Source organism: Belonocnema kinseyi, chromosome 9 (assembly GCF_010883055.1).
Source record: "Belonocnema kinseyi isolate 2016_QV_RU_SX_M_011 chromosome 9, B_treatae_v1, whole genome shotgun sequence".
NCBI lineage: Eukaryota > Metazoa > Arthropoda > Insecta > Hymenoptera > Cynipidae > Belonocnema > Belonocnema kinseyi.
The window spans coordinates 82,182,377-82,200,489 of record NC_046665.1 but is presented as its reverse complement, the minus strand read 5'-3'; the positions used below and the strand labels follow the sequence as shown (position 1 = coordinate 82,200,489).

The following is an 18,113-nucleotide window of genomic DNA, read 5'->3' as shown; positions in this document are numbered from 1 at the left end:
TGTGGTATGAGCGTGAGCGATGTGGTGTGGGAGGGGTGCTAAAGGATTGCGTGAGAGAAAGAGGATGGGTGTGAGTCAGGCAAAGAGGAAGGGATAAAAAGGAGGAGTTTTTAATGACTGTTATATTTCACTTGAAATAATAGATTAAGATGAAGAAATAAGGAAAGGGGCTTGTTATTGACTGATGTATCTGATTCGAAATAATAGATTTAAATAAGCCACGAAACTCTTTATTTTAGTTTTGTGCCGCCTACTTATAATCATTTTTTAAAATCATTTTTTAAGTTCTCATACAATTTTTTCACAACATTTAAATCAGAAATAAGTTGATGAAAGACAATTGAAAATAATTTTTAATTAAAAATTGATAATTTTTTATGGTTGGGGTTCGTTCTATGTGTTGTAAATTATTATTTTTTTTACTCTGAACGAGAGATGTTACTAATCAACTTTACCTATCCTACTCGTATTTAACTTTTACAGGCTCTTTTTCTTTTATTACTTCTTTAAGCCTTTTTTCCCTTTTTTGTCCACAGTTCCACCTTCGCTCAGGACTATTCCGTGTATTGGGTCGGAGTCGAATCACCGAGAATAACTGTCCTGAAATCTTCTATCGACGTCGATACTCCTCCGCCTGAAATCACGACACGAAGAACTACAACTACTCCTTATTATCGGCCGACTTCGTCTAATGTGAGTTAAAATTTTTCTATATTAGAAGAAATAAGCTTTTAAAAAGCTGCACTCTAAGCGCTTTCAATTTTTTTGCAAACCAATTGAAGCTTTCGAATTTAATATTCCAAAATTGTTTTATTGTTTAAGTTTCTCGAAATTTAAAATCGTCAAACAAGGATTTTTCCAATTTAAAATAATTTCGGTACAGTCAATCTAGTGTATATAAAGAGCATACACTTTGAAACCTGATTCGAATGTGAATTAAAAAACCTACATTAAAGAAAGTTTCACAGAAAGTTAAATTTCCTTAATATATAACGATATAATTTATGCATTTCATTAATTCAATTGGAAAATTTGTATTATTATAGGATATTATTTATGTAATGATTTTTTCATTTTGGAAAAGTGCTTCGTGTACATCATTAGCAAGTAATCTTTATTCTGCACAATTATTAAAATGGTAGAAATCAGTTTATTGCTGAGAATAAAACTAGAAAGGCCCTGATCAGTTTTCCCTAATTAGGGTAATCATCTGCAAAAGCATTAAAAGCCATGTGTGACCCATGTCATTTTACCCGAACAAGGCTACACCTAAAGTGGGGCAAACTGATCAGAATTTTACTTTTTCATACACTCAGAACTATATTTTCTTTGAATGTTGTTAAAAAGAATTATATTATATTATATAAAACTGAATTTTTGACTTACCTAATATTTTTATCAGTAATTATAATACATACGTATTTCCACTTTTTCCAATCTGAATCTAAATTTAAAAAATCTTGCTCGACCCACTTTTTCTATTAAAGTGTTGACCAAACGACACGTGTGGAATTATTTTTGAATTATTTATTTATGCGATTTTAAGCATTCTATATAATCCGAAATATTAGCTAAGATCCTGAGCAATATTGATTATAATCATGCATATTTCTGAAGTCATTTATTTCTGTGCAATTACTTATTAAAGTAAAGGTAAATTTTGGGTCAGATTTATCTCAAAAAAGTTTTTTTCGTTTTCTTTTTTGTTAACAGATTTAGGTGACTCAAGTCTACGAATAAAGTGTGTTCGCATACAGTTTTTATCCCTGTAGTTTGTAACTTCTTTTGTCCATTTGTAACTTATGCCGAATGCAACTGTGAATTTAATTCTCAGTTCAGTAGAATTCTTTTGTATTTAATTTAATTTTCTTGAGTTCATTACATTGTCTTGAAATATTTGGAATTATTCTGAATTCACTTTAATTGAGTTTTTGCGTATTCATTTGAATTTTTCTGAATTCATTTAAATTTTGGTGAAAGAAATGGAATTAAATTTAATTCTGTGGGCACATTTGAATTAACTTAAATCATTCTAAATTCGTAGGATTATTTTAAATCAACTTTAATTCTAAACAATTCCTTTGAAGTCTTTTGAATTCATCATTCAGCACATACCATTTTTTGAATTCATTTAAATTCTTTTGGGTTTATTATTATTAAATTAATTCCATTAAGTTAATTCATATTAAAACAAATAGAATGCAAAATTGCGAGGTGCGGTAATCGTAAGATTGCGTCGTGATCACTGTACCATAAAGTCTGCTTCTTGAACCATATCTAACGATAAGTTGAAGGATGATTCTCAAATTTTTCCAACTTGGGTGCACCACCTCTATTTCATTTTTTGGGATTCGTCTCACGACAATGATTGCCTCTTTTACAAATTAATGTAAAAATATGTATAAACTGTTCCTAAATTATCAAAGTAAATGTTCAAGGTAAATTAAAATTAAATTCTCTTTTATTTATTTTTGCGGGTACACACAGTTTTCGAAATTACTTATACTTTTATTTAATTTCCCAAAATTAAGTATTTCATTAATTATTATTTAAATATTGTATTTCGATTTTAGAATATTTTCTGTAAGTCGAAATATTTTCTAGGCAATAGAAGATATTTATTTAATACATTTTAGTTTTAGAGTGCATATTATTTTAGTTTCTGCTTGAATTAATTAGAGCGAGATAATAATATTTAACTCAATTAATTATATTTATATTTGTATTAAAATAATAATATAATGATATAATTTATTTATTTATTAATATGCTGGATTTTGTTTTTATTTTCAGATAGAATATGATCAGGATCCATTCTACGAAGGTTGTGGAACAATTAAAAACTGTTTTGGGTCTCCAAGTGGTTGTGATGCACAGAAAAACTGCGATGCAGTTGTAGCTGTTGAAGTTCGTGGAGAACGCTACATCTTCGAAATGAAAGCACGCGATGCAAAATACGTTGCGGTTGGACTGTCAAAAGACCGAGAAATGGTAATTTAATTTATTGTATTATTTTCCTGTCCAATAACAGGAATCATGCATAACAAATTTACCATTTTTCTCAACACAAACTAAACCGAACCTGTTTTCCTAATTCCGTCTGACTTTTTAGATAATAAAAATGTATTTAAACCCTTTTTATTTTTAGCCATATTATTATAAATAGAAGTAATCTACAATATTACATGAAAGATGACTGTACAAATTCTGAAATTAATTGAATAGTTTGAACGGGAACAAAAGAATGTTGTGGTTTGGCAATCAAGGAGAATAATCAAAAAATTTTAATCAATCAATATTTTCTTTTGGGTTTTTGAATTTTAAAATTCTGAAAATTAAAAAAATGTTGCTATTAGTCACAAAGTTACAGGGATTTTTTAGGTAAAATTTTTTATAGAAATCAACCACTGCGAAAATTGTACATTAAAAAAAGACCGTGCCTACCTGTACAATAATTTCGGTACGAATAATCGGATTTTTTCGGTAAACTCTTGGGACTGGAAAGGGGATTATTTGTTTTGAAATTTTGGTAAAAATAACCGGATTTGTTCAGTGCAAATAGAAACAGCTTAAAAATGTTTTTGAATGAAAATTATTATTGCTGTTATTCAGAGAAAGCAATATTCAAATATATAGATAAAAAAGAATATTTTAATAACTCCATATGCTGGAACAAATTAAATCCTCTTTTGTCACTACAACTTTAACTATTGTGCTGTAAAATAATTACTGGGTAATGCTAAAAAAATCCTATATAAAACCTTGAAAATATTAACATTGATTCAAAATAGTACATATATTGGCAATATTACTTTTTAGGACCCGGGAATTAAAAAATTTTTTAAAATTAAAAACGAGAAAAGATGCCGTTAACGTCCGCAATATTTCTGAAATTTTAGACTCTCCCCTCCTGCTTGTCCGCTTTTGTCCGATTTCCAGAAACCTCCCCCATTAAAGGACGTCCCAAACGCAGGAACCCTCACTCTTTTTGCATATTTTTACTTTTTTTTTTTCATCATCACCATCTGGTAGTACCAGATGATGGTCTTCCCAGGAATCGCTGGATGGCGTTGCAGTCGCCTGAATCATCGTGGGAGAATTCGAAATCGCGTATATATCATCAGATAGAGGAATTTTAATAAATGTAACTCGTTACGTGAAAATTAATGAATTTTAAAAATTGGACGTCCGAAAATTAATTGACCACCCCCCCTTCTCTTGTCCACTTTCGTCAGATTTTTGCCGCCCCCCGGCCCCCCAACTGCTGACGTCTTTTATGGACGGCCCCTAATTTCATGCTATTTTCAAATTATTTTCAGATACTCACCCACAACCTTTTCTATCTAATCTCAAAATATTTGTTTAATTTTGTCATTTTTACTATGCTCTATTAATATATCACAAAATAGAAATTGAACATTTAATTCTTATTTTCTGAATACTTTTAAAAATTATTATTATAGGGAGAAGATAGTGTGGTCGAGTGTGTTGATGAAGGAGGTCAAGTTGGTCTCTACATGTCCTGGAATTTTGGAAAAAATAATAAGCGTATTTCCACGGTGAGAAAATTGTGAAAAAGTGTATTTATTTCATGCAAAAATTGATATAATTATTTTGGAATAAAGTTTTATTGTTTTCCAAGATTTATTAGCAGCTTAAATGAGATTTCTGTGGCAATTACTGTCTTGGTACATATTCTAATTAATTTTTATTCCGATTCAAGAGCAGTTCGGATTGTTATTCAATTTACGAATGGAAGTCTATTCTTGCGTCAAAATACTCCTGACTTTAAATGGAATCCTGGAATGTGCTTCTCGATAATGAAATGAGAACTTATTAAACCTGAACTGCTTATGAAATTTCAATTAAAACGGCATGTCATGCCACATAAAAATAATATGAGAGTGAAAGGAGAATTGATTTTTGTATTCAATTTTCAATATAGATCCTGGCAATAATAATTTATTTAAAAAAAGTAATCAAAAAATAATTTTCATTTGGAAATAGATATAAAACCAGCTTACATTCAAAGAATTTTTTTCTAGCCTGAAGGAACAGTCCAAATGGAATCAAGCTCTATACGGGATAACACGATTTCCTGCAAATTTTCAAGGGAAAAAGTAACCAGTGTTATGCAACAAACTTTTGACCTTGTACGCACGCCCTACACCCTTCTTTTGGCAGCTGGAACAAAGGCCTCGAGTAAGTTAAAAAAAGATTTTTATTTATTTGATATTAAAATGCATATTTATTATAAATATCGAAAATCTCCTTTTTTACTACTCTTCGCTTAAATGAGAACCTAATTATAGAACCCAATAAGAAAATCCAACTATTTTTGGTTGAAAGATAATATGTCATAATTTAAAAGTCCAATATTATGTTTTTCGTTCAGAATTCTTCTCTTTGGTTCGAAAATTCAACATTTTTACTGAAAATTCTTCTTTTTCGATAGAAAATTGCTGAAAGTGAAATATTTTTAATTGAAAAGTATACTAATATATTTTTGGTTCATAATTTAGCTCTATTGGTAACAAATTGTACTATTTAGTTGAAAATTTAATTATTTTGTTCAAAAGTCTTCCTTTTGAATTAATAATTTGTTTTCTTTAGTTAAAAATTGTACTATTTTGCTGAAAATACAAAATATTTTGACTTGCAGTCTTAGGAATATACCCATATTTTGGACATAGACTTCCTTTTCTACTCAAAATCTAAAGGCTTTTATAGGGAATCCAGTAGAAAAGGCTGTTTTGTTGGCATATCATTAGAACGTTACCATATTAATTTTAGATTCTCTATGGATGGATCAATACTTATTTAAATTATTGTGCAATTGCTCTAATTCATTTGTAAATATTAGAAAGAGACTATTTACTTAAAGCTAGGTCATAAACGTACTCATCTATTAAAACTCGAAATGTTTTTTTTACTGAATCCAGTAAAAAATTTGGTTTTGATCGGATTTTAATTCTGAATAGACTAAAGATGGTCCCATATTTATTTCAGTTTCTTTTCTTTAGATTTAATTCCTTTCTAAACATTACAAAGAGATTATATAGTCGAAGTCTAACCATTACATTCCTTATCTTCTAAATATCGAAAAAATCCAATCCAGTAAAAAAGGCCGATGTTGGTGGAACATTTTTAAAAAGTCCTTATCTTAACTTTGGATCAATAGAAAGGGTTTCGCTTAATTTGAGTTAGTTTTAAGAAGCTTTAATTTATTTGTAAAGGTTGAAAACAATTTTAACTTTACGCCTGCTCATGAACTTCCCTTTCTACTGAATCTAGTAAAAAGGTTGACTTTGGTGGGACATCTTTATAAGGTTATGATTTACTTTGTGTTAATTAATGAGAGATGAACATTTATTTGAGGATCACTCCGGTTAAATATACTTGTACCACAAAATATGATTTAGTGATTGTAGATTCACGCAGAATTGGTCACACTATTTGAAAAGAAAGTAACTAATATATTTAAAACGCGATAAAAAAATTGTTAAAATTTTTCATAGACTTGGTAATTAATTGCTTGTCACTTTTACTTATGAATAATGAATGGAAATAATGTCTTTTTTTTAAATGAATCAGAAGTTTTGTGGTTCGATTCCCAATGGAGTGAAGAAGGAGTAGGATCTTTTTTTCAAGAAATAATTTTAATTTGGAAATAATGTCAAAAAGAATTTTTGTCCCCTAACTATATTTCACCACATTTCAGAGTACAATAATACAATAATATAATTGATAATAAAAAGCTCTACTTGTAACTCAACAATATAAATATTAAAAATAGTTACCTAAAAGGACACTAGTTGCAGTTAAATAACGACTAAGCGGATTTAAATAAATGAAAAGATAATAATTTTAATAATGATTTTAATTTGTAGATAATAATCTCATACGTCATGACCTGGTTGCTGAGGTCTCGTCTGCACCTATATTATTATCTGACGTTGGCAAAATAGAAGCAGCAAGTGACATTTTATATCGAATCCATGGTGCTCTTATGTTGGCTTCTTGGATTGGAACAGCCTCAGTTGGAATCCTTCTGGCGAGGTATTACAGACAGACGTGGGTTGGCTCTCAGCTCTGTGGAAAGGACCACTGGTTCGTCGTAAGTATCCTTATGTTTAAGGCTAAAGTATAAACTAGTACCTCACAGTTCTTCCTCAGGCCAGTACTCGTAATCGAGAAAAATAAACGAAAAAATTCCATTCTTCTGCGAGACCAAACTCAATAATTCAAAGAATAGAAGCTTTGAAATACTTTCGAAACATAATATCGTGATGAGAAAAAAAATATGGAAAAAAATATTATTTAGTTGAGAAAAATAAATAGTATATTTCGATACAAGACATGATGCCAAAAGGTAAGCAGTGAGCATTCGTCCGTAAGGACCTTTGCGTGTCGAATAATATTTTTCTTTACAAATTATTATTAATTCCTACAAGACATCAACCTAGTAACCGTTTAATTATAGTAACATATATATCACCGGAAACTAATTAGAAAAATATTTTGGCCACTGCTCACCGATTTCCAGCTTTCTGATAGTGGGTTTCCTTTCTTCTCTGATATTCCACTTTTCATATTTTCTAGAAATATTTTTATGTATATTTAATTATTGCAGATTTTCGTGATAAACGAGGGTGGTGGTATCGGTGATAGGCGGGTGCAAATGCCAAAATAAGCTTAAATAAATAAATGTTGAATTTCTAATAAAAATATTACAATTCCATTCAAAATATGCAATTTTTAAATATTGCCCTGCTGTGCCATTTAGTTTTCGAAGGAAGGGATGCTCAAAATAATCGATACCGTCATGTGATGTTTTTAAACAATCAACCAGATAGGAAATACATGTAACTAATGATTTTTTGGATTTGGAAATAATCATTCAGCATTTTTCTTGACAGTGGCATCGATTTTTCATGGTACTGACTTGGCTGATGACACTTGCCTCGTTTATCGTGATTTTCATCCAACTGGGAAGGTGGAGTAGTAACACAGAACATGCTTCAATAGGTTTAGCAACAACAATTTTGTGTTTCATTCAACCATTCATGGCGGCCTTCAGGCCCCATCCTGGTGCACAAAAGAGGCCCCTTTTCAATTGGCTCCACTGGTTTGTTGGAAATGCTGCTCATATTTGTGCAAGTAAGTCTACTTTTATTTCAATAACAAATATTCAAAAATACAATCACGATTCCGACTTAATAAAGATAGGATAGGAATAAAATAGTTTTCCTGATGATAACATTTTTGAAATAGGAAATTACAAACATTACAAAATTGACAGTAATTTAAAATTTCCGAATCAAGAAAAAAATAGTTTTAATCAATATTAATTTACTGTTTGTTATAGAGGTATTCAAAGTATTTTTTAATTAGAGTCGACCTTCTGAATATTACCGCAGTCGGGCTTTTAGGGGAATGACTTTTCTCAAAATGGGGTTCCCCCGCCACTGTCACGCTCTCGAGCGCGTACGAATTTCGGAAGCCCTTTCTCAATAGTGCCGCGCTGACATTAATGCCTCGTTTAGGCGTAAAAGTGTAAATTCCGATAAAGGATCGTCCAAAAACTACGTTACCACTTTAGGGGGGTTATCTCACAAAACCTAGGTTGGTAATGAGTAGAGGTAACGTTTTTCATACGTTTCCAGATAATTAATAATGTTTTTGGTACAAACTTAATCTTTTCGTCTAAAAATTTATGTTTTTAGTTGAAAATTCAACTTTTTGGTTCAGAACTCTTGAATTTGATCAAAAATTGGTCTCTTTTCGTAGTAAAGTAATACTCACTGGGAACAGAATTTGGCGATGCCTTTGCGACATCTTTAGCGCATCTTTACGACAACTTTACGTCATCCTATGTCCATGTCGTTACGGTATCTTTACGATATCGTAAAGACATCGTCCGATCATACGATATCTTTACGATATCGTAAAGACACCTTAAAGACATGGACATAGGATGTCGTAAAGTTGTCGTAAACATGTCGTAACGATCTCGCAAAGACGTCGCCAAAATTTGTGCTCACTAGGTATTTTGGTTACAAATTCCTCTTTTTAGTTGAAACTTCAACTTTTTTGTTCAGAATTCTTGAAATTTATGGAAAATTCATCATTTTTCGTAGTAAATTAATCCTTTAGTTTGAAAGTTCACCTTTTTTAGTTGAAACTTTGAATTTTTGATTTATAATTCTTGAATTTTGTTAAAAAATTTCTTTTTTTTTTGTTAAAAATTAAATCACTAGGTTTTAAAATTGAACTACTTTCTTAAAAATTAAAAGAAATTCTTTCTTTCATAAAAATTTAACTTTTCGGCTGAGAACTCTGGAATTTTATTGAAAATTTATCCTTTTTGGTAACAAATTACTCTTTGTATTTCAAATTCATGTTTTTTAGTTGAAAATTTCACCTGTTGGTCGAGAATTCTTGAATTTTGTTCAAAAGTCGTTGTTTTCGGTACAAAATTAATTTTTTTGTTTGAAAATTCATCTTTCTGGTTAAAATTATAACAACTGGGTTTTCAAGTTAAATTACTTTCTTAAAAAATAAAAAATACATTTTTTTTCTTTCCTGAAAATTCAATTTTTTGGTTGAGAATTCTTGAGTTTATTGAAAAATCGTCATGTTTGGTAATAAATTAATTTTTTTAGTTTAAGATTCAACTTTTTGATTATGAATGTTTGAATTTTGTTAAAAAATAGTTTTTTTTTGGTAAAAAATAAAATTTTTGTTTCAAAATTAAGCTTTTTGTTTAAAAATTGAAGATCTGAGTTTCAAAGTTGAACTGCTTCCTCAAAAATGCTTAAAACTAATCTAGTTTAGTTGAGTGTCAAACTTTTGGATGGAGAGTTCTTGTTTTTTGTTGGTAATTCGTCTTTTTTGGTATGAAATTAAATTTTTCTTATCAAAATTTCATATTTTTTATTTGATAATTCAACGGAATTGTATAAAAAATCATTTAGTTTAAGAAAATCAATTGCTTGGTAGAAAATTCGTTTTTTTTTTAATTTACAATTTATTTTTTATTTTAATGAAAAGTTGAACTATTTATACTGGAAATAATTTTTTTATTTAAATTGTTGATTCATTATAGAAGTTTATAATTTACCACACTGTCACGTAGACAGTATAGGCATATTGGCAACTGGCCTCGCTATAGTTACAAAAAATGAGTTTAAACATAAAATCGGGTTTCTTCCGAAAGGCTATGTTACTTTCCGTGTGGAAGGGGGTGGTTCATAACCATATCAACGACTGTTAACGAGGGTGGGAGGGGCGGGGGGGGGGGCGTATTAAAAATTGAAAAAAATAGGTAACGTAGTTTATAGATGATCCCTGACCTTCGCGCGGCATTATTGAGAAAGTTGGATCCGAACTCCGGGCGAGTAGGGTAGTATTGTTATTTCCAAAACATTTTTTGACAAGTATAAAATTGTATTTTCTCTTTTACAATAATCTAAATTAATTTTGTTTAAATCTAATTTTTTTAAATTGCCTTTAGATGTTTGCATCTATGATTTTGTTAAATTTTTTCACAACAATTTTATTTCACGAAAAAGTGTAAATCGTCTAATTGGAAATAGGATGTGGATTACATTCATAATCATTTGTAGACTTCTAAGCTCATGTGGCACAACAATCTGTGGACATAACAGTCTGCAGATTTCATGGATATATACACCATTTTGACATGCAATGTGTTTTTAATAATTTTTAATTGTATTCATCCGGTAGATGGAGTCAAAATTATTAATTTAACTTTTTAATACATATTTTAACCTAATAGAAATTCGGTTATTTTTTCACCTACTGGCATTTTTAACAATAGACACTACAACACTTTTTACAAACAAAAGGTCACATGTATAGCCTCTATATTGTCTTTCTGATGAAGACCGTCAAAGAACGATCGAAACGTTAAACTAAATTGTGAGACTTTGCATTTGGTTAGTTTTGAATAAATATATGGACAACGCCATAATTTCTTAGGACATTACAATGAGAGTTTGTACGAACAATTTTTATTTCATAATTAAAATGTTTTAATTTCTATTTCAGTTGTCACTATTTTCTACGCAATCGGAATAAGAAAAGATTTGACGCCAGAATGGATGATTTGGGTGGTCGTCGCTTATGTGGTTTTCCACGTTGTGACTCATCTCTTCCTTACGGTAAGGAAATTTAAAAACTATTGAAGGCGAATTAAGATGTTACCAGATTATAGGCGGTGACAAATCTGCGTTCTTTCTTTGAATTTGATTAATATATTTTATTTCGAGGGCAAACATCATCATGCCTTTACTTCTGACCTTACGATCTAAAGCCCATGAATTTATCTATTTACTCAAATTAATTATTTAATTATTTTATCTTACGAAAGTTGCTAATACGCATAAACTTTAGGGTGTGCTTGTGTTTGAATAAACTCTTATGGGGGAAATGCTGATAAGCTTGTTTTGCTAGGTTGGGTGCATAAATTTTGAATACGTTCTTGTGTTTAGAGTGATATATGTGGCATCTACGTGCTCTGGGAGGGAAAAATCAGAGAAGCTAGAACTGAAGAGATTTAAATATTACAGGAATCGTTCACGCGACGTTACCATGACGCGAGTTTCTTTTATTTCCTTTTTCAGTTTACTGGATGTATCTCGGACAGGCAAGGGAGTCAGAGAGTGAATTCCTTTCCCATGAAGGACATGCATTCTCGAGGTCCAATGTCACATCCCGATGTAAGGCGAGATGCACCTGTAAGTATTACTTGCATTCATAATACATATTTAATAAAAAATTCTTCATGATATTTTTACAATTTATTACACATTTATTATTATTTCGTATACTAAATTTTTTATAATAGCTTTTCCTTTACTTCTACTTTTTAAATTCATTTTTTGTAAACTATTCAATTAGTTTTCTTGAACAGTATGTTACTTGATCGAAATTGAAAAATATTAGATAATATTAAGAAAAATTTTAAGTCATCCACTAGACTTAATTATACTTAAGGAATTATTTAATAATAGCTACATTCTCTCATTTGAAGGAATGTCATAAAATGTCATTAATAATAAAGAAATTAAATGAATATTAAAACAATTCTTCATAATACTTTAATTTCATTTCAATCTTAATCGGTTTTCAGTAATATGTTACTTTGATATCGTAATAAGATGTTCTTAAAAGACATTCTGACATTATGAGTTTTACTTGTGTTTTGCATTTTCGAAACTGGTGCATTTTTAAAATGTTTGAAATTGCAAATTTGCCAACATGCCTAGTTAAAAATATTTATAGTCATAATCACGAAAATTTTAATATCTTTTTAAAGTAGGTCCATCAAAAGTCAACGTTTTCATTTAAAATCTTCCAAATTTAAGAAATTTCTCAAATGAATAATTAAAATTACAGAATTTTAAATTGTACATTTTCCAAATTAAAAGTTCTTCTTGAATTTAAAAAATATAGAATTGCAAATTACTCAATTTTCAAGATTTATATTTAAAGGTATATAATTTTGGAACTTTTTTTCGACTACTTCAATTATGAAGATTTACAATTGAAAATTCTTCAATATCAACGATTTTAAATTTCAAGTTCATCAATTTTAAAGATATAAAATTGGAAATTCTTCAATTTTAAAGAATTATGAATAAAGGTTCTAAAATTTTTATGATTTTGAAAATGAAAAATCGAGTTTTCAATTCACAATCTTCCGAATTGAAGGAATTTTTAATGAAAATCGCCAAAATTACAGAATTTTTAAGTGTAAAACTTAAAACTTGCATAATTTTCTATTTAAAAATCAAAGGTCTCATGTTGAAAAGTTACAATTGAAAACTCTGCAATTGTGGACGTTAAAAATGAGCTCTTTGTTATAGTTTTTGCAAATTATTGTAATTTTTGTAATTAAAAATATTTTTGTAATAATAAAAAAGAAGTTTGCAGAAACTTGAAGTTACTTAAATTGATGATTCCAAATTTAAAAAGTATATATTCTTAAAAATTTGAAGATTAAGATAATATTTTGATTGAACTTATTCAAGAGGAATTGATAGTCCATAATAAAAAAATAAATTTCAGAATAATATTTTTTTAATTCAAGAGGACTTCCAGAAATATAAGAGTTCATACATATTTCATAAATTTAAAGATTTCAAAGGGTTAGTAGATATTGAAAGGGATTCCTCCATAAGAAGAAACGATTAAAAACTGCTTTATATTAATTCCAAATAGAGGACCGATTTCTTTTAAAGAATATATCCATGCCAAATAACTACAAAATTTTAAATACTAGGCTCAACAAGAAATCATATTAATTTGATTTAAAATTAAATAAGAATCTTAAATATAATTTAAAAATTTAGAATTTAAAAATAGCAATTCTCGAGACTTTAGCTTGAATAGAATAGTTAATCGATATTCCATTTTGTCTGACTTACCTTTCCTTCATTTCTGTCTGCAGCATTCGGGACTCCGGAAGTTGGTCTTTGGTATCTACTTCGTCGTAATTGCCATCTTCGCAGCGGTGCTCATAGTAATAGTCGTCCTGGCGCCGATCGAGGATACGATACGAAAGAATTCGTGGAACACCTGGATGGGTAAAATGTAAAATTATTTTGTCAAATCAAAAGAAAGCAACCTAACTATCCTATTTTGCCTCCAGGAAATATCTATAACGATATTATATCTAATTTTGACAAATCATTCTTCTGAGATTTTCTGTAATCTTGATTGTCAAGATATATTGTTTATTTTCTAAATGAATTTCTTCCTGAAAATTAAAAATTGTAAAATGAAGTAATTATATTCTCCATCCATTAAATTTACTGAGTCGCCAAAGTTTGCCTTGAAATCGTTATACGTCTTTTTCCTTGGTTGCAAAAAATCTGGTTTCACGCTAGACTGATTCGAAGGTAGCCTTAAAATTTTACAGAATAATATTTAAATTCAAATAAAAAGTATAACGAATGTGCATTAGTTAAGATTCGTACTTAAAAATAAATATCGTAAAGTTTTCGTCACGCCTGGTGTCGTAAAAGAAGTATTCTGAAACTTTCATTGATATTATAGTTTATATTGTTGATAGGAGTTTTGTTAAAAAAACACACAATTTGAGAAATTCTTATAATTATTTTTAAGTAATATTTAACTAATTATGATATATTTTTATCGCTTTTAATTTAATAGTACTTAAATTCGAGTGGAGGGTTATATTTGAAAGACATATACAGTATTAGACTCACACTTTTTCATTTATACACTCCTATCGAATTTTCTACTTATATGGCCTCGAATATTATATGATTTGTATGCAATAGATTTTATAATGTTATTTAATTATGTATATACAGAATACTCGAGAGACTCTTAAAGATTTTATATTTAATAATTTGGAAATAGTTTGTCACGAACGTATGAACAAATTAAAAATTTGATTAAAACAAAAAAAACTTTTGTAACCCACTGTTTAGGTTAAGTTAAATTATTTATATAGTCCTATAGATACATTGTTTATTGTTATACTAGAATATCACATTGAGATTCCTAAAGCCATAATCACAGTGGATGCAAAATGGTTTCTCGTAAACTATTTTGCAACAATATTAATATAGACGAGAATAAATGATAAATTATTAATTGCGTTTGAAAATAGGATTAAGGGTATTATTAATAAATTACACATTTTTAGTAGAATTTGCATATATTTTAATGTAGACACCCTGGCCTATTTATTACACACTATTTGTATCAAGAAAATAATTAAAGTAATTTTTAACGTATTGTAGCCCTATGCTCGTTTAGGTGTTCGTTTAATCGTAATTTAACGCTCATAATATTTAAAACATTTAATGTTCTGTATAGAAGAGGAAATTAAGGAGATGGAAGGTTCTGATGAGTTAAATGAATGAGGAAGGGAGAGAGGGGCTTAAATTAAGTTGAGCGGAAGGTTTGAGAGGATGATAAAGGTAGGGGAATTAGTTTAGAGCATAGCATATAGAAAGGAAAAATATAGCGGAGGGGAAATATTGTTTGAGTGTCATGGTTAGAGAAGGGCTAGAGGAATTGTTATGGGGAGGGGGAGGAAGGGATAGAAGGTGTGGGTGAGTTTTATGGATGAGGAAGGAGTGGGATGAAAGGTAGGGACGAGAGTTCAGATGAAATTCATATAGATAGAGGAAATAATACTAAGCAGATGGATTGGGTGAGTATAAGGGATGGGGGAAAGAGAGATGAAGGATCAGTGAGAGGGAGAGGAGAATATTTGTAGCTAATTGTGGACGGAAGGTATATGGGAGATGAAATTCAGGGGATGGAGGTAGGGTGAGTGACAGGGATGAGGAAGTACTGTGAGAAGAGGACAGGGGTAGAGAACTTGTAAGGGTAAGGAAATGTAAGGGGAAAGAAGCCGGGAGGGGAATATAAGAGGAAGAGGTGAGAAAAGGGTATATGAGGGAGAGTAAGGTAAGTGAGAAACGACGAGAAGCAGGATTTGTCATTGCTTCATTCGAATTGAAATAGTACCTTTTAATTGGGCACAATATTCTTTCAGGGGTTCACTTTTATATCTTTTAACTTTTTTCCTATTTTCCTTTTTTCTTGGCGCTGGAAATCGTAAACAGGGATTTGAGAAGGCGAAAGATACGATTGCGAAGCAGATTTTTTACAATCTTTATCACACCCCTTTAGTTCTTTTCTAGCCATTAAACATTATTCACGTACTTTATGTTAGTTATACGTATTTCGTTTATCTTTGGACTGAAACGACATTTTACACTTCTACGAATTTTTTGCCAGCTTTTTCAACTGACCTTGTAAAAATTGTCCTTAAGCTGATATTCAGAACATGCGCTTTTTATTAAAGTTTACTCAACTTCTAAACTAAAACTGACATTATTTTAATGAACAAAAAACGTGTAAAAAGTGAATTTAAAGTTTAATGATTAAAATGCTGCGTTACACTCTCGATTAAACTAATATCTAAAAACTTTTTAATTATAATAAGTACGGCAGTATGTTCAACATACTGCCGTACTTATATATTTCCTCAGAAAAGGATGTTTAATTGGTTTTAAATTGGGAAAAAATGAATTACAACACTGGTTAAATATGAAAAAGGGTATATCATATTTTTGTACAAAGTAGCGAGTGCCAATTTCAATAAAGCGGTGAAGTTGGAAAACGCGTTATTACTGTGCTTATTGAAATTATCGATAAAAGCGTAATTACTTGTCACAGGAGTAACAAGAAGGGCTGATGGGAATATAATGCAACGTTAATAATAAAGTTCATACTTGCAAGTTTTGCGTTTTTTCATAGATTATTTCAATTTTCTACATTTCCTAAAATTTTATTCAATAAATTCGTAAGTTATTTGATAATAAAATAACTAACTAAGAGTTTTGTAAATTATTTCTCATGTAAGAATATATGATACCTTATTTATATGAAATATTTGTAATATTTTATGTTTTCTATTTACAAATTTTCAATATTATTAATATTAATTTTCCGTAATTATTCTTCGCGCTTCATTTTTTAACGTATATATCCAAAGCCTTAAATGTGTAATTTGTGATTGTGAACTTTTTAAATATCCCAATCAAAATTCAACTCAATAAGAATGATCGAAAAGAAAGTTTATTATTTTCAAGAAATGTTTCATGGATGCGAGCGGACTTTTTATTGTAAAAAAAAGTTACGTATTTTCCATGCATTACTTATTTTATCTTAACGCGACTTAGATCGCATAATATTGTAAAGCGATGAAGAGTGGAAAAATCCACCGAGCGTTCGTAAACTCTTTTGCTGCTTGTTTAAGGATCCAGTTTACCACTTGTTGTGTTTTGTTGTTCCCCTTGATTGTGTTTTTAAAACTGCAGATGAAATCGAAATATTACGGACGTGACTGCAATTTTGTAGATACGAGATCTTTTTAGTTTTATATTCACGGGTATTTTAGTTCTAACAAAGTAAATAGTATATGCACATTCCACATTCCACACTTTTCTGCACACGTTCTAAAATCGGTTTTCGATTTCAGAAGCAAATATAGCATCACGTAACGTTTTATTTTCCTTAAGGAATATCGGTATATAAATTTGTTTTCCTTCTTCTGATTTTTTAACCAAAGACGATATCTTCGGTTTGACCTATCTTTTTTGGTTTAAAAACAAAAAGGTGGAAACGAAATTGATATGAGATGGTCGGCAATTTGTGATGTTCAACGAAACGTACTTGTGATATTCAAAAGTTCGTTGTTGTAAATCTGTGGAAAATATGTAAATTCTGATTAATGTGCCTTTTTTAGTATTTTTGTCGGGCGGAAAAATTTGAAAAACAATAATTTAGATTATATTTATGTTAGTGTTTTACGGAGGGCTGATGAAAATGAAATTTCCGAGTACCACGAAAAATTTGTTATACTTTTCACACTGAACGAACAAGTCTCAGGGCGGAGATATTGGATAGAGACCTAAAGTAATTTTTTTAAGTTGACGAAATGGTGCGGTTTCTGAACTGGAAAACTCTTGGGACGGAAGCAGTATGGTTGAGAACTTCTATTCTACAGAAATACGTCCGACCTCCTAACGTACGATTTTCTATTTTTTTACACAAAATATAAAAAATATATCAATTATTTTGATCATAAACGAGATTTTAAGGGATCTGAACAGATTTGACAGATTTCAAGGGATTTTAAGGTATTTCGAAAGACTTAAAACTATTTTGAACCATTACAACATTTTTACGGAATTTAACGACATTTACAAAGTATTCTGGGGATTTCATGCGATCTTATGGAATTTCCAAAGATTAAGGATCACAAAAGTTTTAGGGTAGTACTTCAAAATATTTCAAAATTTCAATAGTTTGAAGAAAGTTTCAAGAAATAGCTAAGGAAATTACAATTGCTCAAGAAGTTTAATAAGATTTCAAGAGATCTTACTGGATTTCAGAGGATTTTAAGAGATACCAGCCAAGAATTTCGATGGAATTTAAAATATTTGAATGAAATAAAAAGTTTCCTTAGATTTCGAAGGATTTTAAGAGTTTTCTTAATAGATGAAAGTAAGTCACGGAATTTGAAAGGATTTTAA

General features: G+C 29.8%; 1 protein-coding gene across 1 annotated transcript in view; it reads left to right on the top strand.

The window, feature by feature from the left end:
- The window catches only part of LOC117180612 (putative ferric-chelate reductase 1 homolog), a 70,489-nt gene extending 56,033 nt beyond the window's left edge, over positions 1 to 14,456 (top strand). The window contains exons 4-12 of the mRNA XM_033373104.1: positions 537 to 693; positions 2,794 to 2,991; positions 4,464 to 4,559; positions 5,046 to 5,202; positions 6,891 to 7,117; positions 7,920 to 8,160; positions 11,074 to 11,186; positions 11,649 to 11,762; positions 13,478 to 14,456. Of these exons, the coding sequence (XP_033228995.1) occupies positions 537 to 693; positions 2,794 to 2,991; positions 4,464 to 4,559; positions 5,046 to 5,202; positions 6,891 to 7,117; positions 7,920 to 8,160; positions 11,074 to 11,186; positions 11,649 to 11,762; positions 13,478 to 13,624 (1,450 nt within the window). The 3' untranslated portion in view covers positions 13,625 to 14,456. The remainder of the gene's footprint in view (positions 1 to 536; positions 694 to 2,793; positions 2,992 to 4,463; positions 4,560 to 5,045; positions 5,203 to 6,890; positions 7,118 to 7,919; positions 8,161 to 11,073; positions 11,187 to 11,648; positions 11,763 to 13,477) is intronic.
- Positions 14,457 to 18,113: the final 3,657 nt, after the last annotated feature.